The sequence below is a fragment of the Sapajus apella genome, unplaced genomic scaffold (assembly GCF_009761245.1).
Source record: "Sapajus apella isolate SASKATOON/1434 unplaced genomic scaffold, GSC_monkey_1.0 scaffold8, whole genome shotgun sequence".
Classification (NCBI taxonomy): Eukaryota; Metazoa; Chordata; class Mammalia; order Primates; family Cebidae; genus Sapajus; species Sapajus apella.
Genome location: NW_022436948.1, coordinates 2,245,536 through 2,273,534, shown reverse-complemented (window position 1 = coordinate 2,273,534; position 27,999 = coordinate 2,245,536). Strand labels below are relative to the sequence as shown.

Genomic DNA, 27,999 nt, shown 5'->3' with positions numbered 1-27,999 from the left:
CGGCGCCGGCGGCGGGAGCGCGAGCTGAGTTCGGGTCTCGGCCGCCGCCATGGCCGCGGTGGACCTGGAGAAGCTGCGGGCGTCGGGCGCGGGAAAGGCCATCGGCGTCCTGACCAGCGGCGGCGACGCGCAAGGTGGGCGGGGGTCCCGGCGCGTCGCGGTGCAGCGGATGGGGGGCGCCCGGCCCCGGCCCCTCCCGAGCGCCCGCCGAGCCCTGGGACCCGGGCCTCCCTCCCGCCCCGGCCTCCCTCCCGCCCCGGCCTCCCTCTTTCCCCGGCCTCCCTCTTTCCCCGGCCTCCCTCCCGCTCCGGCCTCCCGCCCCGCGTCCAGTCCCCGGCTCCGGCTCGCGCGCTCTCAGGCCTACGTGCGGCCGGCCACGTTCCCGACCTCCGCCTGGGTCTTGGCGCCACCCGCGCCCTGCCCCGGGCGGTGTGTCCGACTCCGGGCCGCGAGGCAGGACCCCCGAGGATTCCTAGAGGCCACGCTGGGCGGTGGGCGTCCGTCCCACGCCCCAGAACCCGGCCCTTCCTGGTCCTGAAGCGACCTGGGGACCCGGTGCTTCCCGAGGGCCGGCGCCAGGCTTCGGGCTTCCGGGACCTCCCCCGGCAGCGCAGGGCGGGCTCACCCCGGGACCGCGCCGCCTCCTCTGGCCCTCGCGGCGCCTTCCGTGCGAGTCTAGCTGGCGAAGAAGGCGGGTGGGGAGATGACCTGCCTGGGCCTTGAGCGCAGCATCGCTGTCCTCCTTTTTCTAGGGGTCCTGGGGGAGGCCCCAGGTGGTGGGGACTGGGACTTGGCAGGCCTGGGTGGGGGTCCGGCCTGGGGAATGACATGTTCTGGCAGTCTCCCTCCTTGAGGCCTGGTCCTGCCTACTGCCAGCCTCCAGGGTCTCTGGCCTGACATGTCCAGTGTGGCACCTGTGGCTCAGGCCGCCACCTACCCTAACCCTCAGGGGGAGAGGGGAGAGGACTTAGGAACCCAGAAGGGAGGTCCTGCGCTGGGGAGGGGACCAGCCAGCAACCCCAGTCTGTGTAGCGTGGCTTGGTGTGTCTCTTTTAGGGTCCAGAAAATGGTTGAGAAAATGCAGACACACCCCACTCAGCTTCAGGCACCTGACCCTCCTTTCCCTATCTGGAAGCCAGGAAGAGGGAGGAGGAAGCAGGCCTTGATGGGGACCAAGCCAGGGAGCCAGGGAGTGGCCCACAGCTGTTTGAACTGCAGCCTTCGGAGGGGCTCCTTCAGACCTGGCTGAGCTGGGCCCGTGGTGGCAGCTGCCGGCCCTTCTCTGGGCTGTGGCAAGAGCAGGAGCTGCTGCTTGTTGCTGGCCACAGGCAGTGTCCTGGAGTGTGGCCTGGTGGGTGTGGGCCCAGGTGGGAGAGGAGGCCCATGGCCTTGGAGGGTGAACTCAGGAAGCCCCATCCCATGAGAAAGGCCCAGGTCAGGAGGCCAGACACCGAAGCAGGGCCGACCCCCCTGCCTACCAGGGAGGTGCTTTCTTGGTGAGGCTGGTGAAGCCCCAAAGCCCACCCTGTGAATCCCAGAAACACAGAGGGTCCTCAGCCTGCTTCCTTGTCTACAAAGTGGGGGGATGCCAGCAGCAGAGGTTTGGGAAGGTTCAGAGCCCAGCCTGCACCCCTCCCCCCCGCTGCCCTGTGTACAGGCTAAACAGAAGGGGGGCCCACCGGAGGTTGCTGAAAGGCCAGCTTGGCAGGTGGGTCTTGGGCCAGTTGGGAGGGGCACCCAGGGTGACAGACAGGCGGTTCTGGATGGTGGTGGAGGGTCTGGAGATGAGAGGCCCCTCCTGGCCCCCTGGGCCGGCTGGCCAGCCAGCCTGCTGGCTGGGTGGGCCTCCCATCTCTGCCTGAGCTGGGGATTCCCACTGGCTAGCCTGGCCCAATTGCCTGACGTGGGGTGGGCAGCGCTTCCTGGCTACAGCTGGGAGGGTGTCCACAGTGCACCTGCTGGCCTGTCATGCCATCCCAGCTGGGCCCATTCCTTCCTCTATAAATGTCCTCTCTTACCAAGTCCAGAGGCAGCTGCAGTGTCTCTGTGTGGGGCCTCCCACTCGTGGACAGGGAACAGGTGGTTTTCTGCGAGGGAGGAGGACTCCACACACTTCCCTAGTTCAGGGCTGGGGCTGATGTGAGGAGGACAATCGGGGGCCAGTAGGATGCGGGAGCTGGCATTCTGGGCAGAACCAGAGCCCTTCTGTCTCATGAGTTCTGAAAGGCAGTCTATGGGGCTCTCCCTGGCCCCCACTGCTGCTGCAATGCAGCTCCCCGTGGTGGATGCTCCGTTTTCCTTCTCGCGCCTCCACTGCCTTCCAAGAAAGGCTGACCCTGGGTGAGGGAAACCCATGGCCTAGTGTGCCCTTCTCTGTGCCCCCTGTGTCAGCCAGGCAGCAGGAGAGCAGGGACTGGGAGGTGCTTTCTGCCCCGATGGGGAAGCCTGCGTTTATTAGATGTGTGGGAACAGCCAGCCTCACCACTCTGCTGGTGTTGCCCAGTCCTGGGACTTCTCGGTTTCCCCTTCTGTGAAAAGGGGTGTTGGAACAAGACAGGCCACCTCGCGAGTTCCTTCCATCCAGCCCAGAAGTCCTGTCCTGTGTGGCTCTGGGTCATGCCCTTCCTGTTGGCAGGGGTCCGTGCTGTCGAGCAGTGGGAGGCATTGTTCAAGGATGTCTGTTGCACAACAGCCTGTGCAAAGGTGGCTAGAAGACGAAACAGGCCGGGTGCGGTGGCTCACGCCTGTCATCCCAGCACTTTGGGAGGCTGAGGCAGGTGGATCACCTGAGGTCAGGAGTTTGAGACCAGCCTGGCCAACATGATGAAACCCCGTCTCTACTAAAAATACAAAAATTAGCCAGGTGTAGTGGCATGTTCCTGTAATCCCAGTTACTGGGGAGGCTGAGACAGGAGAATCGCTTGAACCCAGGAGGCGGAGGTGGCAGCGAGCTGAGGTCGAGCCACTGTACTCCAGCCTGGGTGACAGAGCAAGATTCTGTCTTAAAAAAAAAAGGGGAGGGGGCTTGAAATAAAAGACAGCCCAAGGCCGGGCTCGGTGGCTCATGCCTATAATCCCAGCACTTTGGGAGGCCGAGGCGGGTGGATCGCGAGGTCAAGAGATCAAGACCACCTTGGTCAACATGGTGAAACCCAGTCTCTACTAAAAATACAAAAATTAGCTGGGCATGGTGGCGCATGCCTGTAATCCCAGCTACTTGGGAGGCTGAGGCAGGAGAATTGCCTGAACCCAGGAGGCGGAGGTTGCGGTGAGCCGAGATCGTGCCATTGCACTCCAGCCTGGGTAACAAGAGCGAAACTCCATCTCAAAAAAAGAAAAAAAATAAAAAATAAAACAGCCCAGCCTGCCTGTGCCCACCTTCATCTCACCCTGGCCTGGGCACTTTTAATTCTCTGGGCCGTTTGTCAAGCACCCCCTTCCTGGCCCTGCGAAATACGGCACCCCGTCTTTCCCTGGCCAGTGCGGACACTGGTTTCCTGTCGCTGCAGGTGAGGACTTAGCTCCCTGGCCTGCCACACCTCCCGACTTACGTCCGTTTTTGGAGCCTTCAGGCTCATGCTTACATCCTTAGGTGATCATTAAACTTTGTGACTTTTGAGCCTGGAACCATTTCATGATCACTGCTTTCTTGCCCGGGAGCTAATGGTGAGGAAAGGTCACCGCGGGAACCAGCGCCCCAAACTCAGACATTGATTTCATTCCAGCCTTTTTTCCTGGGCAGGGTGTCCATCACCAGCTGGTAGGCAGCAGCAGGATCACCGTCCTTCCTGCCCTCTGACTGCGGGTGCTGGAGACTGCTGCCTGGGGTTTATTTTGAGAAGGGAAAGCCGATTAAAGGGCCATTCAAGAGGCCTGTTGAAGATTACAGCTTCCAATGAGGTTGACAGAAACCGCTCCTTCAGGCCATAGCCAGTCCTGTTCTAAGGCCAGTTTCCTATAACGGGCACTTTGTTCTTCTGAGGGCTCAGCACAAAGCTGGTTTTGGCAGCTTCATTGTCTCTGAGCGTCAAAGCATGTTTTATTTTGCAGAGTGCCTGAAGACATTTGGAAGCCAGGGGGACAGTGCCAGTGTCACCCTGACCCTGGGGCCCCTTTGCTGTTCCCAGGCCTCCTGACAAGCCCACCAGGCCGGCTGCTGAGATGGCTGTGACCCTGGGCTGGCCCGCCCAGCGGCACCCGGAGTCCACCCAGAGCTGGGGAGACAGAGAGGCTTGTGGTTGGATAGCGGCCTGGGCGTGCTGCTCCTGCCCTCTCTCCTTGCCCTGCCAGAGCTGCTGCCTGCCAGAGCTGGGCTTGGACCTGTGCTGGGACCAGCTGCGAAGGGAGGGCGAGGGAGCCACAGAAGCTTCGGCAGGCTGCGGTTGAGCCGATCTTCACTGTCCCCAACTCTCTCGAGGGTGGGATCAGGGAGCCTGCAGCTGAAGCACCTCCTTGGACGCTCAGCCTCAGGCAGCAGGACTTGGCTGTTCTGGGTGTTTCTGGTTGTCGGGTGCCTGGGGTGCTCGGCTCTCTGGTATGTGGGGGATGCTGGCTGGGCTCCCACCTGGTTTCAGCCGCAGCAGCCCTGCTGCCATCTGTGTGGATGTGAGGCAGGCACTGTTCCTTTAGAGATGGGGGTGCTTGCTCAATTGGGGAAGCTGCCAGTGTGGGCAGCTCCAGCTGCCTGCAGGTTCTGTGCTCTGCCCATCCTGATGTCTCTGCCCCTTCCTCCCAGATGCCTGCTGGGGCTCAGTATCCCCTGGTTCCTGGGTGGGGGAGGGCTGCCTGCTGAGCCCGAGTATGGGTCTGGGTGAGTCCTGGCTCTGCTGTCACCTGCTGGGCTCTGGAAGGTCCCTTACCCTCCCTCTGAGACTTCGGTGGGTCCCTGTAGTGTGGATGGGGGGAGATGCCCAGGCTACTGCGTGGGAACCCTGCGCAGTGCGCCAGTCCCTGGGGCTTCTCCAGGCTTGAGGCCTCACCTCACACCTGCCCCCTCCCACCAAGCCCCTGCCCAACCTGGAAAGTGGCTGGGAGGCTTGTGTAACCAGGGTGGAGGGCGAGAGTCCTCTGGGGGGTTCTCCATGTTCAAGGGCGCTGCCGAGGCTCGTGCAGGAGGCCTCAGCAAGTCAGCACCTTCGCCCTCCGTGAGTGCAGAGGCGTGGGAGGGCAGGTGCTTTTGAGGGGCACAAGGCTTGGGCCAGCTGACCTGCATCTTTGGGATGGGCATCATGGTGCGGGTACTGGGAGGGAGGCAGGAATAGCAGGGCCGGTCCCAGAAGCAAGCCCAAGCTGAGCACCATCTGTGACCCAGCCCGGCCCTGCTCAGCGTGGGGACGCTGGCCGCTGGCCTGGGATTCTTGCTTCCTCTCTGAGGATGGTGGTCTCGGGTGCCCCTTTTGTATGAAATCATGGCTGTCCTTTGAGATGGGGGCTCTCGGGAAGGAGGTGTGGGGTCCGTCAGCACCAGCCTTTCCTGTGTGCCACCTCCCCGTCAGTGTCGGCTTTGCAGGGCCCCCCTGCTGGGACGTAATGATTCTTTCACTGTAGTCCCAGGTGCCCAGGACAAGGGGACAGGAAAGAGGAGGTGACCGCAGAGCCTGGTGACACCACTGTCCCATCCAGACTGGGGGGCGAGGGTGCCTGAGGCCCTGGGGCAAGGCAGTTCTGTTTCCTGGGTGGCTGGGCCTGGAGGGGCTCTGTTCTCAATCTCCCATCTCATTGTGGGGGTAGGAGCCTGTGCCCAGTCCAATGGGCACTTTCCTCAGTGCCCGGGGTGTTTCCTAAGCACCTCCACCCTGATGCTGTGGCCTGAACATCTGGGGCAGGGGCTGGTGTGGGAGGCACCGCCCTCTTTTCCACCTGACACTTTTTACTGGTCTGTGGTAAAGGCCTGGCTCTGTGGCCTGTGAGGGTGGGGGCTCCGTGGCAGAGGTTGGGGCAGTTGGGCGTGGAGTTTGGGACGTGCGCACATGCCTGGTGGGCACGCCCCAGGTGGGATGCTCCCAGTTTATCTCTGGGCACCACGAAGCCGATGCCTGGAGCCTGCTGGGTTCACCCGAAGCTCCACCCAGAGGCCCAGGGCTGTCTGCAAGAAGTTTCCTGCCTGGTGCCTTCTGAGATGGGGAGGGTGTCCAGGCCTCCCCCTGCCGTCTGAGATGGGGTGGGTATCCAGCCTCCCCAAACCCCTGCCCTCTAAGATGGGGAGGGCGTCCAGGCCTCCCCAACCCCCTGCCCTCTGAGCTGGGGAGGGTGTCCATGCCTTGCATCTCAGGTTGGACTGACAGGTCTGCCCTGACCTCTGCAGGCATGAACGCTGCCGTCCGGGCTGTGACGCGAATGGGCATTTATGTGGGTGCCAAAGTCTTCCTCATCTACGAGGTAAGGCCAAGGTGGGCTGCGTGTGTGCAGGGAGTGGGGCCTCCTGGGGCGTGGGCCGAGGTGTGTTCTTTGTGGGTCCCCCTGGAAGGCTGGGTGGTCCTGGCTGGGGGGAGCTGATGGGTACATGGTCTTGGGGAGTGCGAGGGGGAGCGTGGGGCCCAGCCAGAGGCATCTGCAGAAGAGAAGACCTCATCCCCTGGGCTGGAGGCTTAGAGGCTGCAGGGGCTGGGCCTGGGGGCAGGGAAGGAGCCGGGTGGAGACAGAGCCCAGGCTCTGCCTGCAGTGATGGCTGGTCAGCGTTCAACCAGGGGCCTCCATCTGGGGGTTGGTCGGACATGATCTGTGCCAGGGGCCAGACCCCACCCACCACACCCCTGCCTGGTGTCCCTCAGCCTGGGCCCTTGTCCCGTCCTGAGACCTCTGTTAGTGGGGTCAGAGACCTTACTGCCTCTGCCCTCGTCTTCCGCAGCCTCCTGCCTCACCCCCCAAGCCTGGGGAACAGCCGCCACCAGCCTCTGGCAGCAGCTCTGTGATGTCCACGTTTAGGGTGTTCCCGTAGGAGCAGCCAGTGCCCCCCTGCCTCAGCCCCAGCTCCCTGTGGGAGATTTGAGGCTCGCCCTCCATCTGGGCATTTATACACACACACAAACACACACACACACACTTGCACACACAGGGCATTCACACACTTGGGCCACACCAGGTTCTCTCAGCCTGTGCGGTCTGGCCTTGTGGTTTTCTGGTAGCCTTTTGTTATTTTGTTGTCACTTTTTACATAAAATGTAGCTGTTTACATAAAATGTAGCAACTTCAGCTCTGCCTCTGGTGCTGAACCCCATCTGCTCACTGCTGACCGCCCTGGATCTCAGTTCCCTCACCTTGGCCCCAGGGAGCAGCTGCCACTCAGCCCTCCCTCTACAGGGCTATGTGAATGAATGAGTGGGCGAAGGAAAGAATGAGTAAGCGGTCTGTGTGGGCTCCTCCACTCCCTGTGGCCAGGCTGGGGTGCTGCTGGGGCCCTGGCAGTATGGGATTAGGAAGCAGGTCTCAGAGCCCCAGGGACCTGGATGTGGGGGGAGCTGGGTGTGGGGAGAGCTGGGTTTGGGGGGAGCTGGTTGTGGGGGGAGCTGGGTGTGGGGGGAGCTGGGTTTGGGGGGAGCTGGGTTTGGGGGCCAAGGCCTCCAGGCAGGATGGGCTGTGTCCCTACAAGCCCCTCCCACCACCTGCTCGACCTTCAGTTTCTTCTTCTAAGTGGCGAGGGAGAGAAATTAGGGTTTTCCTGAACCCCCATACATTCGTGGTTGGGACAGACTCCTGCAGCAAAGATAGAAAACAGGTTCACAGTGCAGGGTGTGTCCTGGAAAATCGAGGAAGAAGCGCTGAGCCGTGCCTGGAGTCCTGGCTTCTGCAGAGCCCCAGCAGAGACCAGTGCGCTGGAGAAGCCGTGGGGCACAGGGGCACAGTGTGAGGCTCTGGGAGGTGGGGAGATACAGGAGGGTGAGTTTAGGGAGGAAGGAATGAAACAGGGTGGGCTCAGGTCCTCAGGGCTGTCTCTGGGTGGGAAGAGTTGTGAGGGCATTTACGTCCTGCCCAGGAGCAGGAGGAGCCTTAGTCTGGGCATGCTCTGTCCTGCTTTTCTACTGAAGGGAAGCAAGGCTGAGCGCCTCTCTGCACCTGCTGCCTGGTGGGCTTAGCTCTGAAACATCCACATCCAAGAGGCATCTTTGGAGGTGAGATATTCGCTGTAGGAGCCACGGGAAGACTTCCCCTCCGTCCTGTGGAGGTTCTTGGAAAAACCCACTTGCGAAAGTCGGATTACTAGGGAGAAGGTGCTGGCACTCGCTGTGAACAAGCGTGGGGAGGTGGGGCGAAGATGCTGACCTGCCCTCCTCCCAGGGGAAAGGGGCATGGGTAGCCTGGATGATTCTAGGGGGTTAGTAAGTGTTTTTCTTCCTCTTTTTTTCTTTTTTTTTTGAGACAGAGTCTCACTCTGTTGCCCAGGCTGGAGAGTGTAGTGGCAAGATCTCAGGTCATTACAACCTCCGCCTCCTGGGTTTAAGCAATTCGCCTGCCTCAGCCTCCTGAGTAGCTGGGATTACAGGCACCCACCACCATGCCCGGCTAATTTTTGTATTTTTAGTAGAGATGGGGTTTCACCATGTTGGCCAGGCTGGCCTTGAACTCCTGGCCTCTGCTTACTGACCTACCTCTGCTTCCCAAAGTGCTGAGATTAGAGGCGTGAGCCACTGCACCTGGTCATCAAGGATTTTTCGGGGATTCAGTGGACTTGGCCAGCATCTGTTGGCCCTGGTGACACCTGCCCAGGTGTGCTGGCACACACGAGTCTTTCTTCCTGTGATGACCTCAGCGCATGGAAATGCAGGGAAGGAACTGACTGCCATCATGCTTTGCCCAGCAGCTGTGGGCTTGAGGCAGATGTGGGGGCTTCAGGGAGCAGCTGTATCCCCAGCTTGGAGGAGGCGGAGGGTCGAGTGGATAGGCAGGAGGGGGAGGTTGGGGACACCTGTGCTGCGTCAGTTCACATCAGACTCTGCATTCTGGGTCTCATTTGAGACCCAGCACTGGTTTCCTTCAACAGGGAGATCGATCCCTTCCTCTTGGGGCTGTCGGGGCAGAAAGAGGGTGGCCTTGCAGGTGAAAACCCTTGTCAATTCTGACACAAAGGAGGGCTCGGGCTGGGGCTGCTCTTATCGTCCCAGGTGGAGCCCAGAGGAGGAAGGTGAGCTGGGCCTGGGAGGACAGATACAGAGGCAAAGTGAGTGCAGCGGGGACAAACCTAGAGCTTCCAGAAGGTTCCAAGAGGAGGAGGAGGTTGTGTCTGAGACTGATTCCAGCAGACCGGGCCCCTGGCCTTGTGGGGTCTGTGGGGACTGCTGGGCTGGCCATGCCTGCCCTCTTCTCCACCCAGTGGGGCAGGAGCCTGGTTGGCGCCTGGGCTGCGTGTTGGGTCCTGAGTTTTGCAGGCAGCTGTGTGTGGTGCCTCCTGCTCAGATGGGGCTGTGGGTTTGGAATTATTTTCCGGTTTTCTTTGTGCCTGGCTGGGGGCTGGTACGACCAGAGGGGGCCAGGCTGGCCTGGCCTGAGCCAGAGGAAGTAGATCTGTGGTCCCTCAGATAACCCCTGAGATGCGGCGGGGGCACCTGTCCCCCCAACCCAGCTGGTGAGGAAGGGAGGCTGTCAGGCTGCGAGCCCGCCACGGCCAGAGTGGAGCCACTCTCGCGCCCCTCGGCTTGCACTATCCCTTGACCTGCTGCCTGGTTGAGGCACTTCCCTCCTGGCCCCCAGAGCCCTGACACCTGGTTGGGGAGGAGGCGGAGGGAGGAGCAGAGGCACAGAGTGGAGCTGGCATCGCCCCGGGCTCAGAGTGGTGCCTCCAGTGCTGCATCTCTCGGCCAAGAAGCTGCTGCTCTCATGAGGGGCTGGGGGCTGCACGGAGGAGGCCGCCCTTCTCCTCTCCGCACCCTTAGTGCAACAGCCATGAGAGCCTCTCTCCTTAAGCAATGAGAGACAGCCAGCCCTGCGGCAGGAAATGGGCATGTGGCATGGAGGCTGTGCAGGCGCCATCTGGGAAATCCCGGGCAGAGCCGCATGAGAGGTGGGTCCACAGCCATGGGGTGGGTGGCCCTGTGTGGCCAGTGTGGTGGGACGCAGAGCCTGGAGCCCTGCCTGGGGTGTGGCCGGCCCTATGGACGGTGGCCACTTGGTCTACTGGACCCACGACACCCCTCAGGCGGGGCCGTGGCTGAAAATGGGCGCACCCCTGCAGGGAGGTGTGTGTTCTCAGCCGCCCGCTCTGGTGCGCACATGGGAGCCTGTGCTGTTCATGTGGTCGCCACACAGCAGGAGCCCGCACCATGCACCTTGCCGGTCGCACGTGCAGGAGGACTCCAGGGGCACAGAAGGAGCCAGACACAGAGGTCTCTGAGGTGCCATTTCTGCGACCCTCAGAGCAGGCAGACCTAGGCTGCACTCCCAGGAGCCGGAGGGCACGTTCCGCTGGGGGCTTTGGGGTGCTGGTCTTGCCTGTGTGGATCTGGGGGTTGAGGGAGCTCAACCAGGCTCCTGCACCAGAGCGCTCAGGAGCCATACCCCGGACACACAGACTTGCCGGCCGTGCAGAGGGTGTCTGGGGCCCCATGTGGGGTACCCGGTCCCCTTTACCCCAGGCCCTGGGAGCGGTGGGGCCTCAGTCAGCACCCCCACCCCCGACCTGCTTTTTGCTGGTGGGGTGACAGTCCTGCTGCTGGACTACCTGCTGCCGGCTGCCACAGGGCTGCCTGTCTCATGCCTGCCCCGCTCTGATTTCAGGGCTACGAGGGCCTCGTGGAGGGAGGTGAGAACATCAAGCAGGCCAACTGGCTGAGCGTCTCCAACATCATCCAGCTGGTGAGGCCGGGGAGCTCGGATGCGTGCGTGCACACGGACTCGCACATGGACAGACACACAGAGACAGATGTGCACATAAAGACACACACACAGACGTGTGCACGCAGATAGAATGCACATACACACAGACGTGCACACAGATACACAGACAGGCACACAAAGATGTGCACACAGAGACGCACACAGACCACATGTGCGCACACAGACACAGAAACCTGCACACACACACAGACATGCACACACACAGACACACAAACACAGAGACAGACACATGCACACACACACACAGAGACAGACATGTGAACACAGACACACACAGACACATACCCACACATAGACATGCGCACATACACGGACACACAAACCCAGAGACAGAGGCACATACACACAGACACAGACACGAACACACACCCATAGACATGCACACACACACACAGACACACAAACCCGGAGACAGACGCACACACACAGACACAGAGACAGACTCATGCATACACACAGACACACATACATACACACCCCCAGACACAGACACGCACATACAGATATGCATACAGACATGTATAGACACAGAGTCACACAGTGCCATGCACACACACATATACAAAGAGAGACATACACCCAGGGATAGACACATGCAGATAAATATAGAGATACACACATAGACATACAGAGATGCACACACAGGTACACATACAGACACATTACAGACACATGTACTTGGAGTCACACGCACACATACCCCATCCCACAGGGGCTGAGGTTCAGGCCAGCCATGTCATCCGCTGCCATGGAGTGGTTGGGTCATAGGGTCATGGGGTTGCCAGGGGCCAGGAGAGCCTGGAGATGTGCCTGTGCTGGGTTCTGGGGACACCCCAGCAGAGGCTGGCGGTGAGGGCCGTGTGAGCGCACCTGGAGCTGCTAAGGCTCCTGCCCTGGGGGCCCCAGCCAGTTCCTGGAGTTGGTGCAGGGCCTGTGTGTGCAGTGTGCGTGCACGTGTGTGGGGGCCTGCTCATGCAGTATGCACGCAAATGTGTACTGCGCTCTCCATCTCAGCGCCTTCCACTCCATTACCGTGGGCTTCCAGAGCCCAGGACCAGATGTCGTCCTCCTCTTGCTATCCAAGGAGTGGGGCACAGGGAGGTGGGGCCCCGTCAGGTTTCTGGAGATCCCTGGGCCTCTCCATCTCCCTCTCAGGCCTGCCCATCCTTTTGTTGCCCAGTCCTGGGGTCACTCTGCTGACCCACAGGACCTGCCTGCTGCCGGCCGTCCCTCCTGAGGTTTCCGGCCTCTTCCGTGCAGGGCGGCACTGTCATTGGCAGCGCCCGATGCAAGGCCTTTACCACCCGGGAGGGCCGCCGGGCAGCGGCCTACAACCTGGTCCAGCGTGGCATCACCAACCTGTGCGTCATTGGCGGGGACGGCAGCCTCACGGGCGCCAACATCTTCCGCAGCGAGTGGGGCAGCCTGCTGGAGGAGCTGGTGGCTGAAGGTGGGTCTGTGCCCGGGCCCGCTGAAGGCCCCGGGTTGTTTTGCCACTGCTTGCAGGCATGGGAATGGGCAGGACAGAGGGAGGAGGGAGCCCTGGGTGCCCTGAGGCAGATGAGGGGCTGTGTGGCTGCTGGCCGGGGAGGTGTGGTGCATGCCAGCCCGAGCTCGGACGTCTCCCAGAGAGGAGGTCAGTACGTAAGCCTCAGGGAGGAACCCGGGCAGTGCCTGGCCTGGTGGAGGCCGGCGTGGGTCACCCATGTGGCTCACCCTGTGTGGCGCAGACAAGTCTCTGTGATTGATCCCAGAGAGATTCTGGACAGGCATGGTCAGAGTTCGCAGAACAGAGTTAAAAGTTCTGGTAACAGGGAACACGGAGTCCTGAGGCCACTGCTTGGAAAGTGGCCTCTTGGAACCTTGTCTGTTCCATGTCCCTGGTGTGGGGGACCCTGAGGTGAGGCCGCAGCCACTCTGCAGGGCACCCCACAGGTCCCCGCCTGCCCTCGGCCCCAGCAGGTCCAGCCGTGCTGCTGCAGGGTTCGGGCAGGAGAAGGCTGCATGCCTGGGATGGGGAAGGGCGGCAGGAGAGGGGTCTCTGGCCCTGCGGTGGGGCCCCTGGAGCCTCAGCCAGACCCTCCCACTGCTCCTGGCCCAGGTAAGATCTCCGAGTCCACGGCCCAGACCTACTCACACCTGAACATCGCCGGCCTGGTGGGCTCCATCGACAACGACTTCTGCGGCACCGACATGACCATCGGCACGGACTCGGCCCTGCACCGCATCATGGAGGTCATTGATGCCATCACCACCACTGCCCAGAGGTGAGCGAGGCTGGCGCCAGCCGGCCAACTCAGTCCCGTCCTCCCTGCTTGGTGAGGTGGCCTCGGGGTGATGGCCATCAGAAGGGCAGTGGACTCTGGTGGCCCCAGCATCCAGGCCATCCGCCCTCAGCCCCCAGCTGGGGGGATGCACAGTGGGGTCCACGTCCACTCTGCCAGGCTGCCAGGGGCCTTTGTGAAGCCCCCTCTGTGGGGCAGCTGCTTGCCCTGGGGTTTGATGGCCCCAGAGGGAGTCCTGGTCTGGGCTGGCCTGGGCTGTGCTTGGCGAATGACCTTCAGCCTTGGAGCAGATCAGTGGAAACCAGCCCAACGGCTGGAAGGAGCCCAAGGTGTCTTAGCTCAGAGCCTGAGCAGCCCTGTTGTGAGAAGGGTCTGTCTGCTGCCTGCTTCTCCATCTGCTGAGTCCCTTGGGCACCCCACAGGGTATGGGGCTGGCAGGGCCGCGTGGCTGGCACTGATGCCTACTCCTGTTTGTCTCTGCAGCCACCAGAGGACCTTCGTGCTGGAGGTGATGGGCCGGCACTGTGGGTGAGGAGGGGCTTCCTGGCCCGCTGGGGTGGGCTGGGTGCTGCTGGGGACTGCAGTGATGGGTGTGGCATATTCTAGGGTTCAGTTAACACCACGGATGTGAGAGAGCTGGGGGGTGCTGAGAGAGATCAAGAAGCTGTGGCCCAGAGTTGGGCCTGCGGGGGGCGGGGATGCTCCCCCCCAGCGACTCCCCGCAGGGTCCTGAGCCGGCAGGTGCCCACCCCTCCAGGTACCTGGCGCTGGTGTCTGCGCTGGCCTCGGGAGCCGACTGGCTGTTCATCCCTGAGTCCCCGCCTGAGGATGGCTGGGAGAACTTCATGTGCGAGAGGCTGGGTGAGGTGGGTGCCGTCATCCACAGGGGCGCAGGTGTCCTGGGGTACTGGGTGGTGCCCTGGGGTTTGGGGACCAGCTTTGGCCAACTGATCCATCACTCCTTGGTTCAACAGCAGCTGCAGGTGCCCCTTAGAGTGGGATGTATAGCCCGGGGCTACAGGCTTGACCTCCTCGAGGCACTTGTGGTCCTGCCCCCAGTGGGCAGGAGGTGGAGAGGGTCACTCAGGCCGCCGTCCCAGGCTCAGTGTGGGGAGCGTGGTGAGGCTGCTTACTGTTGGGGGGACTGCTGGGCCTGGGCCGGTGGGAGGTGGCTGATTGTGAGGATGAGTGGCCCCAGTGAGGTTCAGATGGCGGGGCCCTGGGGTGGTGGGGTCAGGAGCTGGGCAGGTGGGGAGCAGGGACTTCCCCTGAGGGTGGTCAGTGCCTGGGGGTGGGTTCTAAACTGGGGATATGTGCCTGAAAGTGCCTGTAGCCCCTGAATGGACAGGAGGTCCTGGAGGCAGGAGAGGGTGGAGAGGCTGCTGGGAGGCCAAGACCTACCCTGGGAAAGGTGGGGGATGCTTGGCGGGGAGGGGTGTGCCTGGAGTGGGTTGCTGGAGTGCTGCCCTCTGGTTCCCTTGGGGCAGGGTTGACACTCTGCCCTGTGGACCCTGAGACCCTCAAATAGGGGCCCCTCAACTAGGCAGGCTGGCCCCTCTGTGGACTGGGGTCAATGGTGGAGCAGAGGCGTGGTCCGTGCAGGCTGTCCTGGCCCACGCCCCGCCACGAAGGGCAAGCCCAGGGGCCCCATGGCTCTGTCCTCTGTGCTGTGAGGCTGAGGCAGGACCACCGGCACCAGTCCTGGGGCAGAGGGTAGGTCTGGGCTGACAGGGTGTGCCCGTCCCCATGTGAAGGTGGCAGCATCACTCCCATCTGTATGGATTCTAGTTCTACCTCTGCCTGGCGGAGGGCAGTGTGTGAGGCCAGGGGTCATGACCTGGCTTCTGGAAGCTTCCTCAGTGGAGCTGAGAGGCTGGGTGGAGTTGGAGCCCTGCAGGGGAGGCTACCTGAGGGCAGATCCTGTGAGGGGCCTCGTCTCCTAGGGTGGGACCTTCCTCTTGGGGTGCCCCCCTGCCCCACCGGCTGCAGTGGGACCTTGGCCTTGGCTTATGTCTGTGACTCAGGTCGGGCCCTTCTGGAAGTGGCCTGGATGAGAGGTCGGCCTGCCTCGATCCTTCCCGCTCTGTGAGCGGCTCAGGCCCTGGCCGAGAGCCTCCCCCATAACATGTGGGTTCCCGCCTTGCCCACTGCCCAGGGTGTACTGGGGCAGGGAGGGTGGTACAGCTCCCCTGCTGCACCTGCAGCCCAGCTTCTGGGTGTCTGACCTCACCTGCACTGGTGCCGCCTCCTCCAGGCAGCCCTCCACTCCCACCACACCCAGGCTGTGCCTGAGCTGCTCCAACCCTTTCACTGTAGGAGGCTCTGTGGCCCGTGGTGGGGCAAACATGGGGCTTGTGGCTCACAGTGAGTCCCACAAACGTTTGTTGGGTCATTGAAGAAGTGGACGGCTGGAAAGCCCTTTAGTTCCCAGAGAGCTGGGCCATGGCTGGGGTGTGAGGTGCTGAGGCAGGGGCCTGCCACATGTACCAGCATGGACCCACGGTGGCTTCAGGACAGGGTGTCCAGGGAGCCCTGGCTGGAAGCAGCGATGTGAGGCCCCCGGTTGTAAGGATGAGCAGATGGAGGTTCACGGAGCTCCGAGTAGCGCAGGCTAGCCTGGGCAGGCCCTCTGCCTTGCACCCCACGGAGCTGCAGTCCTGAGTATCTTCCTGCCTGGAAGCCTTCGCCAGACACGGGCCCCACCCCAGCTGTGTGTGTGCTGGGCCCAGCCCCGAGGCCCCTTCCTCCCTGCTGCCCTTCCCAGGGTTTCGGGCAGAGCTTTCTGGTCACCACCTGCAGGAAGGCAGGGGTCCAGACTGGTGGACCACAGCCTCATCTCTGTCCCGGCTCTCCAGTCGTGCTTTCCTCCTGCTGGGTGGGGGTTGTGCCCCGGCCCACGTGGGTTGGGGATGGTGGCCCCAGGGGGGCTCTCAGGCCTGGGGGTTGTGTCCGGGTCAGGTGTCCCCACCTGGCGGCTGAGCCTTGTCCTGCCTTTGACCCAGACTCGGAGCCGAGGGTCCCGACTGAACATCATCATCATCGCTGAGGGTGCCGTCGACCGCCACGGGAAGCCCATCTCATCCAGCTATGTGAAGGACGTGCGTGTGGGCCTGGGGGCGGCCATGGGGCAGACCCCCTGCACGTCGAGGCCGGATGGGCTGGGCTCAGGCTGGTCCTTCCCCTCTCCTGCAGCTGGTGGTTCAGAGGCTGGGCTTTGACACCCGAGTGACCGTCCTGGGCCACGTGCAGCGGGGAGGGACACCCTCCGCCTTCGACCGAGTCCTGGTAAGTGGCCATCACCCCGCCCTGCTGGACGCGTGCGTGAGCAGGGTGTGTGTGTGAGTGTGGGCAGCGTGCCTGTGAGTGTGGCATGTGCACTGTGTGTCCATGTGGCTGTGGGTGTGTGCCCACGTCTGTGTGCGTGTGGGTGTGCGTGGGGGCTTGTGTGATTCTTGTAGGTATGTGTGTCAGTGTGGGTGATTGTCCATGTCTGTGTGTGGGGGTATGTGTGTGGGGTGTGTGGTTCTTGTGGGTGTGTCTGTGTCTGTGTGTGTTGTGGGTGGGTGTCAGTGTGGGTGTGTCTGTGTGGGTGTGTGAGTATCCACATCTGTGTATGTATGGGTATGTGGTCCTTGTGGGTGTCCATCAGTGTGGGTGCGTGTCACTGTGGGTGTGTGTCAGTGGGGGTCTGTGGTCCTCATGGGTATGTGAGTGTAGGTGAGTGTCCATGTCTGTGTGTGGGCATGTGTGTGGGGTGTGTGATCCTCGAGGGTGTATCTGGTCCTCGTGGGTGTCAGTGTGGCTGTGTGTGTTCGTGTCTGTGTGCAGGTATGTGTGGGGGTTGTGTGGTCCTCGTGGGTGTGTGTCATTTGTGGGTGCAAGTGTCCAAATCTGTATGTGTGCAGTTATGCATGGAGGGTGTGTGGTCCTCGTGGGTGTGTGACTGTCCGTGTCTGTGTGTGTGGGTATGTGTGGGGGTGTTTGGTCCTTGCGGGTCTGTCCGGTCCTCATGGATATATGTGTGTGTCAACGTGGGTGTGTGAGTGTCCTTGTCTGTATGTGTGGGTATGCATGGGGGATATGTGGTCTGCACGGGTATATTATGTGCTAGTGAGTGTGTCAGTGTGGTTGTGTGTCAGTGTGGGTGTTTGTCAGTGTGGATGTGTGTCAGTGTGTATGTGTCTGTGTGTCAGTGTGTGTATTGTGTCAGTGGGTGTGTGTCTGTGTGTCACTGTGTCTGTGTTGGTGTGTCAGTGTATATGTGTGTCGGTGTGTGTCTGTGGGTATGTGCATTAGTGTGTGTGTCTGTGTGGACGTGTCTTTGTGTGTCATTGTGGGTGTGCGTCTGTGTGCGTGTGTGTCTCAGTGTGTCGGTGTGTGGGGCATGTTTCCTCAAGCTGTTTCTCCTCCTGGGGGAGAGCGAGGCCTGCTTTTCCATTCCCTGCAGGTGTAGGGAACTCAGACCTGGGGACCACCCCCACCAGCCTGTGCCTCCTGGCGGTTCTCCTCCCTACCCCCTGCCAGTCCCACATGGCAGGAGGCAGGGCCGCAGACCCTCCTGGCAGCTGGGGGCAGGCCCTGGGAGAGGGGGCTGGGTGGTCAGAGGGCGGTGCCCGTCGTGCCCGCAGTGTGGTGGTCTAGGAGGCCGGCACTGGGAGGGAGCGTGCCGGGTCTGGCCTGACCTCGCCGCCCTCAGCCATGATCACCGCTGGGTCTCACTTTGTCCTCTGGAAAATGGGAATCAAGTTGGAGCCAAATGGAACGGGTCTGGGGCCAGGAAGGCCCGATGGAAGGCAAAATGCCAGCGTGTGAGGGTGGTCACCCTCTCGGGTGGGGCTAGAGACTGCCAGGCAGGTGGGACTTGTGCTGAGGCAGACCTGGTAACTGTGCCTGGCCCTGTGATTCCTGTGCCGAGCCTTCCCAAGGAGCCCACAGTGCTGGATGGGGCCCACTCTACAGAGGGGACGCCTCTTCAGTTAGAGGCCCCGCCGACCTGGCCAGGCAGCTGCTGCCGCTTTGTGAGGCCTCAGGCTCACTCAGAAGAGCCTCTCAAGGGGCCTGGGACATCAGGGCAGGCCAGCCACTGCTGCGTCGCCTGGGTGGTGGAAATGCCGCTGCCGTGACCGGGCGGGCCGTGTGCTCCCTGCCTGCAGACTGCTGGGTTTTCTGGCCAGAGTCTTGGATGCTTAATGCTGGGTCTGAAACAAAGGACAGTTGATTGCCCTCAGCCTTGGCTGTCACCCAGAGCACCAGCGTTTTTGTGCTCCCTGAGCCTGTATTCCCACTGGGTGCCACCAAGGGGGCTGGTGACCTAGCACACACAGTGGTAACTGGGACTTTTCCAAGGAGCCTCAGCCTGTCTGAAGGGTGTCTCTGAGACTGCATCTCCCGGAGAGAGTGCCTGGAACAAGGAGCTGCCTGTGCGTCACTTGCAAGATGAAGAAACCCGTCTGGACCACGGAGAGCTGCCTGGGGCCCCGTGGGTCCAGCGGCTGGGCTGCTACAGGGACGCATTGGCGGTCATGGGACAGCCACGGAGACTGCAGGCCTTGCTGTCTTGCCCACTGTGGGCTGTTCCCTGGGTGGGGCGGGGACTGCCTTTGCCGTGTGTTCCCAGGGGCAGCTCCTGGATGTGTCCACTGCCCAGCCCCTTGGCTGGCGCTGACACACACCAGGAAAGTCCCGACATGAGGACATGTGAGTCTCCATGCAAGGAACCATCGCAGCAGAAGGGCCCTGGGGATCCGGCCCCACCCTCGCCCTGTGTGCCCAGCGATGGCACTGAGTGCTGGTGGGTGGTCGCATTGCATGGCACCCTGCAGCCCGAGGTGCAGCCCAGGCCTCCCAGCAGGGCTGTGGGGACCCTTTGACAAACAGTGGCCTGCATGCTGCTGTGAATGCAGGTCAGACACGTTTCCATCGCTGGTGCCACCTGTTCTGGAAGCTTCCGTCATCGTGGGGGCTTTGGAAGCTGGGTTTGCGCGTCTGCAGAGGGCGGGCATGTGGCTTGGGGTAGAGGAACCACGTGGGTGTGCTAGCTCGAACTCTCCCCACAGAGCAGCAAGATGGGCATGGAGGCAGTGATGGCGCTGCTGGAGGCCACGCCCGACACGCCAGCCTGCGTGGTCAGCCTCTCGGGGAACCAGTCAGTGCGGCTGCCCCTCATGGAGTGCGTGCAGATGGTAAGCCCTGGGCCGTCCCCTCACGACCACCTGGCCCCGCTCCCAGTCCCCACTCCTGGGCCCCAGCACAGGGAGCACCAGAGGGCAGGGCCTCATGGCTGGCCCAGGGGATCCCAGGCCTCCAGGAGGGGAGGGGCGTGAGCACATGTCCCTGGGATGGTCCCCACGAGATGTGTCAGAGCTGCAGGGAGGCTGGCACTCGGGAGAAGGCACAGGGGCCATGGTCACTGAGCTTCTGTGGGCAGTGCTGGGAGTAGGGTTAGGATGGGATGGAGGAGGAGGGGCCGGTGGTCAGAGCTGAGTTCTGGAAGGAGCTCGGGCAGGTGGTGGGGACACTGGTGTGGCTGGAGCAGGGACCCTGGGAGGGGAGGTGCGGGGAGGGCAGAGGCCAGGAGGCCAGGTGTGGGGGCGGGCCCAGCTCTGGCTCAGTGGGTTCGGAGGCCTGCAACTGGGGCAGCTGGGGCCGCTGGAAGGAGGGAAGGGCAGCTGGGCAGGGTGGGCCTCTTGGCCCTGGCTAGCCCCCCAAGACCTGACCTTGGTGGTGACCACTGCTCCCAGGGAGAGGCTGCTAGGCCAGGGCCAGCCCCAGGGCAAGAGATGCCGGCAGCGGCCATGGCTGTGCGGGCAGCACCCCCCACACCGTCTTCTGTTTCTCTTAAGACCAAGGAAGTGCAGAAAGCCATGGACGACAAGAGGTTTGACGAGGCCATCCAGCTCCGCGGCAGGTGAGCACCCTCAGCAGACCCTGCATCCTCCACGCTGGGCCCTGGTGCCAGCTGTCATGTGCCATGGTGGCACTGTGCATGATTGGCCTGGGTTGTCCTTCCGGGCACAACGTCTGAAGATGGAGGGAGGAACGAGCCTTCATGTGGTACAGGAGGTGGGCAGGGAGGCGTGGTGCTGCAGGAGACCCTGGGTGGCAGCTTGGGCAGGGCCCAGTGGCCAAAGATTGGGCGTGGCAAGGGGCTGAGAAGCTGTGGACACAAGCCCAGGACGCGTGGGGCTTGGAAGGCTGGCAGGTGGTGGGTGTGGGTGCTGCCCTCCTGCAGGTCTGCTGGCACCTGGGGCAGTCTGGATTTGACATCTGGTTTCCCATCCGTGCCTCCGCCTGCTACCAAGATGGCCTGCCCTTCTGGAGCTGGATGGCGGCCCTGTGCTTTGGTGCACGGCTGACGCGGCCTCGTGTTGTGTGGGGGTCTTCACCTTCTGTGGAAGGAGCCCTGCTGGGCATGTGCGCTTGCCGCGGCCTCTTCTGGGGCTGTGTACCTGTGACCAGCCTCCTGGGCTCTGTCACGGCTGCGCTGTGGCTGTGGCCGCGCTGTGGCTGTGGCTGCGCCTGTGCTGTGGCTGTGGCTGTGGCTGCGCTGTGGCTGTGGCTGCGGCTGCGCTGTGGCTGTGGCTGTGGCTGTGGCTGCACCTGTGCTGTGGGGCTGCAGGGATGCAGGGCTGTGCAGGGCATGACCTGAATCCTTTCCAGGAGCTTCGAGAACAACTGGAACATTTACAAGCTCCTCGCCCACCAGAAGCTCTCCAAGGAGAAGGTGAGGCAGGGAGCGGCCTGATGGGGACACTGGTGTGGCTGGAGCAGGGACGGGGCTGGAGAGGGAGGAACGGGCTCTGTTACTCTGCAGCCTCTTCTCGCCGGCCCCTGTAGCTGGGCCTGCCTCCACTGCCTTCCCTTCTGCTGGGGTCTGAGCTGTGAGCTGGGAGGGTGGGCTCAGCCTCTGTCTGGGCTCAGGCACCACTGTGGCTGGCAGGTCCCAGGCACTGGGACCCTGGCTACAGGGCTGGCGGTTGCTTCTCAATGGTTGATGGAGATAAAGTCAGGCCCATAGGATTAGCTCGGCAGAGGAGGGAACCATTGTGAGAAAATGTCTGCAATGGCCCGCGTGGTGGCTCACGCCTGTAATCCCAGCACTTTGGGAGGCCGAGGCGGTTGGATCACCTGAGGTTAGGAGTTTTCGAGACCATCCTGTACAACATGGTGAAACCCTGTCTCTACTAAAAATAAAAAATTAGCTGGGCGTGGTGGCGGGTGCCTGTAGTCCCAGCTACTCAGGAGGCTGAGGCAGGAGAATCACTTGAACCCAGGAGGCAGAGGGTGCAGTGAGCTGAGGTCCTGCCATTGCACTCCAGCCTGGGTGACAAGAGTGAAACTCCGTCTGAAAATAAAATGTCCCTGAACAGCTGAAAACCTCAGGAAATGGGATCTCTCCATCACAAGGATGAAGTGGCTTGTTTCTAAAGTCCTGGGGTCCACCAGGTCCTGTAGAGAGTCAGGGCCAGTGAGGTCTTGAGCCACGGCCAGAGCAGCAGGCTGGGGCAGGCAGCGTGGCCCAGCCTGGGACTGTCCTTCCATCTGTGGCCATCTGTGGGTGTCCCTGCTGCTCCAGCCTCCTGCTGATCCCAGAGCTGGTCAGTGTGCTGCACCCTCCGTGGTGGGGCAGCGCGATCCATGAAGCACCCAGAACCTGGCTGGGGCGTGACCGGCTCTGGGGACAGCAGGGCTGGTGGTGGCTGTGGAGCCCTTGGGTGTGGCTGCTGCCAAGTAGGCTGTGCTGCACGTGACGGGTGCACGCCAGGTTCAGAGCCTCGGCACAGAGGGTGGCAGAGAGGAGGTGGCAGCCGTCACTGGATTCACATGGACACAGTGGGTTCGGGGTCTATTGGGTTAAATTAACTGTAGACCTAATGGGACTGTCTTCGTGTCTTTGTGCCTTCCTGTCCCTTAACGTGGCTGCTAGAAAACAGGATAGTCAGGGCCCCCTTCCTTCCTTGTGGCTGTGCCCCCCTGTGCCGCCGGCCCATTGCATGAGCACAGACCCTGGCTCAGACCTGTGCTCCTGCCCCAAGCCTGGCTTCACTACGGTGCCTGCCCCCCAGCCCCCGCTGCCCCCCACGCTCCCCGGCCCCCTTGGCCCCTCCACCCCTCCGCCCCCTCCGCCTCCTGTGCCACCAGCCTGCTGGGATTGCACTGTCTCTTTCTGTCTTCACCAGATTCTAGAGTGAGGACAGATGCTCTATTCCCATGTGCTGGGCGGTGTCCAGGCTGGTGGCAGGGCCCGGCCCCTTTTTCTAGAACCTGCTGGCCTCCTGTGCAGGTCTTGGTTCCCCTCCCCGGCCGTGCCTCACGCTCATCTCCCCTTCTCTCTGAAGTCCAACTTCTCCCTGGCCATCCTGAACGTGGGGGCCCCAGCGGCTGGCATGAACGCGGCCGTGCGCTCGGCGGTGCGGACCGGCATCTCCCAGGGCCACACGGTCTACGTTGTGCACGACGGCTTTGAAGGCCTGGCCAAGGGTCAGGTGGGTCTGGCCGGGGCAGACGAGGGCTTGGGCCTCCTGCATGCAGACTAGGGGCGTCTCCGGTGGAGGACGGCTGCATGGAGGAGGAGGAGGCTGAGGCCTGGGTCTGTGTGTCGGTGCCCACCCAAGCCTGGATACACAGCTCTCCCTGTGGCGTGACGCGCAACACTGGCTGGCCCCTGCCCCCGGGCACAGGCCCACCCCTGGGGGGAATCGGCGAGAGGCATGGACTGGCCCCTGAAGCTGCATCTCCTCCTGACAGGTGCAAGAAGTGGGCTGGCACGACGTGGCTGGGTGGTTGGGGCGTGGTGGCTCCATGCTGGGGACCAAGAGGTAAGCTGCCTGCTGTGGGTGCCTGGGAGCAGGAGGGCCAAGGTGTGGTCTCTGGGCCCTGCAGTGGAGCAGCAAGGGAACCCAGCCCGGGTCCCTGGGGTCGGCCCCTCTTATGGCTAGTGGCCTGCCCAGAGCAGGCTTCACGCCCTCCTGCCTGGGACGTCTTGGCCCGAGCTCAGCTGTGCAGGGCAGGCTGCTGTGGCGGCCCCATGCCCACAGCGGGCTCTCAGTGCCAGAGAAGCTGGCCAGCGTCTGTCCCTGCCCGGCTGGGCCAGGCAGCCTGCACTGTCACCGCTCTGGCTGTGGCTGTGAGCCTGTCTGATGGCCCTTGTCCCAGGGTCCAAGACCCTTCTGTGGAATGGGCATGAGGAGGGCATAGTCACCCTGTGTGACTGCAGGGGAAGCCATCCTATTCCAAGCCTGAGTGGCTGCAAGGGCCAGAGGGAGCATCCCCTCCTGCCGTTGAGTGTTGGGAGAGAAAGTCTTAGGCAGGAAGGAGTGCCCGTGGGGAGCCTGAGGAGGGCTGGGGGTTCGGTCGGGTTGCCCGGCTGGTGGCTGGTGACGCTGAGTGGTGCCCAGGCAGCTCGTGCCGGGCCTGCCTGTCCCTCGGTGTGCAGCCACAGTGCCACCTCCAGGGCACCGTGGGGACTGCAGCCTGGCTTGGGAACAGCCAAGGCATGCGTTTTCGTGATCAGATGCGATGTGAACGCGCGTCCTCGGACGCCGTGTTCATGCTGATGAGTCTGTGACTGCAGGACCCTGCCCAAGGGCCACCTGGAGTCCATTGTGGAGAACATCCGCACCTACGGCATCCACGCCCTGCTGGCCGTCGGCGGGTTTGAGGTGAGAGCTGCCCGCACTGAACAGAACCCTGGGCGACCCAGGTGTCTCCTCCTGCCGAGCGCCCGTCCTGAAAACCCGGGTGCCGGCCGGGCTGATGCAGGGGCCACAAGGATTGGGGTTTCAGTGTGGTGGTGGGCTCGAGAGGGTTCTTGATTTCCTCCAGAAAGCTCCACAAGGTTCGAATTAACCCCAGTACTGGGGACGGGCACGGGAGGAAGGGGACTCAGCAGCGGGAGGATGAGGGAGGCAGAGGCGGCAGGGCGTAGGTGTTGGATGTGGTGTCCCGGCACTGGGCAAGCTGTCACCAAATAATAAATACATGACAGGCCTTCCCCCTTGTCCTCCAAAGCCGACCCCACTTCATGCTTCATGGAGTGGATCTGAGGCCAGAGTGGGTTGGATGGGCCTCCTGACCCCCATTAGAGACCAGTTTCCCTGGTGGGCATCCTGAGATGACAGGCTGACTGCCTGGCCCAGCCCCAGGGGATTGAGCAGGTGGGTCCCGGCACCCAGCACGGGGTGTGTGGCAGGTTAGCGGGGAGGGCTGGGTGGCCACTGGCACGCTGGCATAGCCTGCTGCTGTCCCACCCTGGCCTCGGTGCTGCCCTTGACCTGCCCCTGCCCCACGGCTGCAGGCCTACGAGGGGGTGCTGCAGCTGGTGGAGGCGCGCGGGCACTACGAGGAGCTCTGCATTGTCATGTGTGTCATCCCGGCCACCATCAGCAACAACGTCCCTGGCACCGACTTCAGTCTGGGCTCCGATACCGCTGTCAACGCTGCCATGGAGGTACAGGCTCCAGACCTCTGCCTGCCAGGCCCGAGCCCTTGTGGAGTGGGGCTGAGCCCGAGGAGGCTGCTGGGGGGGACAGTGCATGGTGAGCGCCCGGGAGGGCTGCCAGGGTGGGGGTGTGTGGGGCCCGGGCCCGGGTGAAGGGCTCAGCTCCCTGCCGTAGCCACTTCCGGGGCCAGGGGGCCCTGCGTCGCTCCTCACTGCTGCGATGAGCTCAGATGGGGAGGTCGAGGTGCAAGTGTCCCTCCTGGCTGCAGCGCTGGGTAGCCTGAGAGCAGCGCCTGGCCTCTGCCTGTGGGTGCAGGGACACCCCTGCTTGCCAGCAGTCAGTGTGTGTGCAGGCCACTGTCCACTGTGCCCTGTGTGGGCCGGGTCGGCCTGTTGAGAACCACTGGTCTGGCCGGGCCCAGGCGGGAGGTGGGCCCAAGCCTGGTGCTGCCGGCTTCCTGGGTGCATGTGCCCGGCCTGGTTTTGGAGACACGGCTCCTTGCAGGGTAGCCATGCCCACGGTAGCCTCCACGGCTGTGTGGAGGACCCCGACCCCCCTTTACCTGCAGAGCTGTGACCGCATCAAGCAGTCCGCCTCGGGGACCAAGCGCCGCGTGTTCATTGTGGAGACCATGGGGGGTTACTGTGGCTACTTGGCTACGGTGACCGGCATCGCCGTGGGGGCTGATGCCGCCTACGTCTTCGAGGACCCCTTTAACATCCATGACTTAAAGGTGAGCCCAGCTGGTCTCTGCTGCAGCGGACTCACCGGTGTGCCAGGCTGGGCCAGCACAGGGCAGGGCCCAGGCAGGCGGGACTCACAGTCCAGTGCTCCTGCTGGCCCGGGTCGCTGGCCGGCCTGGAATTCCCTCCCCGAAGTCTCCGGCTCATCCACGTCTGCCCCTTCTGCAGGCCAACGTGGAGCACATGACGGAGAAGATGAAGACGGACATTCAGAGGGGCCTGGTGCTGCGGTGAGGCTGCTGTGGCCCAGCCTGTGGGAGGAGGGGTCCCGGGCCACAGCGGGGCTTCCGACCCTTGGGGCTGCTGAGGGGCGGCCGGCAGGAGGAGGCCTTGGAGAGGGTGGGTGAGGGTGGGTTTCCTCGGAGCTGCCACGACCTCTCCCAACCTGGCCTGGAGGCCTGGCCCAGCGGGGACTGAGATGAGGGGGAAACCTGAACTCTCTCCCCTGACTCGGGCCCTGCTGTCCCCTTCAGGAATGAGAAGTGCCACGACCATTACACCACGGAGTTCCTGTACAACCTCTACTCGTCAGAGGGCAAGGGCGTCTTCGACTGCAGGACCAATGTGCTGGGCCACCTGCAGCAGGTGGGGGGTGGGGCCGTGGAGGGGCCCTGGTGCCAGTCGGGAGGCCCACCCCTCATCCCTGCCACCATCTGTCCCCAGGCCCAGGAGTCCCAGCCTCACGGGTACCCAATGGCACTCCTGGCAGGCCCTCCTTGGCTGGCTATTCTGTTCTTACGCCCTGGCCGGCACGTGTGCCCTTCAGTGGTGAGGGGTCAGAGGCCCATATCTGGGTGAGGTCTCGCTCCAAGAAGGGGTGGGGCTGGGGCACAAGCCAGTGCGCTCAGATGCTGAGCTGAGCTCCGCACCCCTGCGACCAGGCCTCCTGCGGCCACTCTGCTGAGCCCCTCACCTAGATCCCAGTGTGCTACCTGCCTTGTGGCCCTATGGGAAGCCCTCGTCCTGGGTTTTCTGAGCCAGGGAGGGGGAGTCAGGGTCGCTGGGCCTGGGGCCCAAGGCAGGGGCCCAGGGGTCAGTGTACCTGGCCAGGAGGCAGCCGACTGTCAGCCTCAGGAGGTGGCTTCTAGCCTGGCCTGGAGCTGCAGAGAACGGGCGGGGGCCTCCATTCAGGAACAGATGGGAACTGTTCAGGGTTGAAGGGATGGGTGTTCAGAAGCTGCGTGGGAGGCTTCCTGTGGGGACCCTGTCTGCACCAGGGCTGGGCCTCTCTCCTCGGCCCAGGCAGCCCCGGCAGCACCAGGAGCTGGGCTTTACCTGTTTCCAGGGTGGTGCTCCGACCCCCTTTGACCGGAACTATGGCACCAAGCTGGGGGTGAAGGCCATGCTCTGGGTGTCGGAGAAGCTGCGTGAGGTTTACCGCAAGGGTAGGTGGTGGGGGCGACCTGAGGCCTCACCTTGCCCTCCCCTGGGTCCCTGGGGTGGTGCCAGCCTCGGGGGCCACCACGTGCCTGTGTTTACAGGACGGGTGTTCGCCAATGCCCCAGACTCTGCCTGTGTGATCGGCCTGAAGAAGAAGGCGGTGGCCTTCAGCCCCGTCACTGAGCTCAAGAAAGACACTGATTTCGAGTGAGTTCCATGGAAGCCTCATGGAGGAGGGTGGGGCTGAGGGGTGGCCCAGACCTTCCCCAGGGCAGGTGTGCCAGGCCCAGCCCCGCTCTCACCCCGATCCCGCAAGGCTTCCTTGTCCCCCACGCCTGGTCCCCGCCAGGCCTCGGAGAGCAGGGACCATGCCCACGTCTTCTGAGCGTGACCCTGAGCGAGACCCTCGGGTGGGCATGGGGCACAGCCTGGGCAGTCAGGACTGGGCATGCCTGAAGGCGGCTGCGGCCGACTCTGTGCTGTGGCTCTGAGGGATGGAGACCCTAGACCTGACCCAGACACTGCAGGGCTCCGTGGATGTGGAGATGCTGCCGGGGGGGGGGAGGGGGCATGCACAGGAAGGAGGCGTGGCGTGGCATGGGCGTGGTGTGGCAGGGGCGTGGCCCGAAGAGCTGCCCTGACCCCTGACTCCCCATCACCCGCCTCCTGCACAGGCACCGCATGCCGCGGGAGCAGTGGTGGCTGAGCCTGCGGCTCATGCTGAAGATGCTGGCGCACTACCGCATCAGCATGGCTGCCTATGTGTCGGGGGAGCTGGAGCACGTGACCCGCCGCACTCTGAGCATGGAAAAGGGCTTCTGAGGCCACGCCCATGCCCCTCCTGGCGCCGACCATGCCAGCTGGCCCCAGTGATGCTAGCTGTAGCGCAGGACTGCATGCCAGCTGGGGCCTGGGCTATTGTGTCTGGAGCCTGCAGGCAGGTGGGGGCTGTGGCCCTGCTCAGCCCAGCCACGCCTCTATCCCTGGCCACCCACCAGGCCCCCGGGGCTGGTGCCTTGAGACCAGCCTGCCAGGCCCTCCAGCAGGATGACAGAGTGCCCTGGGACATCCACCTTCCTGCGCCGGGACGTGGGGCTGTTGGTGTTTGGAGGCTGCTGCCCTGGCTTTGGCGCCCCATGGGCCCTCAGCCTCTCCCTACGCTGGGCTCACTCACATGGGCCAGCCGACGCCCATGGGTTGGGTTGAGATGGGGAGGCCCCAGCCCTGCCTCATTGTGACCTGTGCCTGCCCATGTGCAGCACCTGTCACCTTTTCTAGAAATAAAATCTCCCTGATGGTGGGGTGCATCGGTCTCTGGAGAGC

At 62.9% G+C, this 27,999-nt stretch overlaps 2 protein-coding genes across 4 annotated transcripts in view; both read left to right on the top strand.

Annotated features, from left to right (window-relative positions):
* PFKL (phosphofructokinase, liver type) lies at positions 1 to 27,995 on the top strand. Of its 3 annotated transcripts, none has more exons than XM_032276561.1 (22): positions 50 to 134; positions 6,305 to 6,378; positions 10,708 to 10,785; positions 12,088 to 12,277; positions 12,929 to 13,094; positions 13,596 to 13,640; positions 13,870 to 13,978; positions 16,115 to 16,210; positions 16,305 to 16,397; positions 19,169 to 19,294; positions 19,955 to 20,019; positions 20,772 to 20,835; positions 22,451 to 22,597; positions 22,860 to 22,930; positions 23,686 to 23,773; positions 24,409 to 24,561; positions 25,122 to 25,286; positions 25,465 to 25,526; positions 25,770 to 25,881; positions 26,582 to 26,681; positions 26,778 to 26,883; positions 27,351 to 27,995. In XM_032276561.1, exons 1-22 carry the CDS (start codon positions 50 to 52, stop codon positions 27,496 to 27,498), a joined length of 2,343 nt encoding a protein of 780 aa, XP_032132452.1. In that variant the 3' UTR covers positions 27,499 to 27,995. The 3 variants fall into 3 exon arrangements, with proteins under 3 accessions (XP_032132454.1, XP_032132452.1, XP_032132453.1); XM_032276562.1 differs by lacking the exon at positions 50 to 134 and adding an exon at positions 4,786 to 4,810 and having other exon boundaries at positions 27,351 to 27,498; XM_032276563.1 differs by lacking the exon at positions 6,305 to 6,378 and having other exon boundaries at positions 1 to 134; positions 27,351 to 27,498.
* Positions 1 to 27,999, top strand: part of PWP2 (PWP2 small subunit processome component) — a 613,222-nt gene that overhangs the window by 172,141 nt on the left and 413,082 nt on the right. The gene's annotated exons all lie outside the window — the stretch shown is intronic.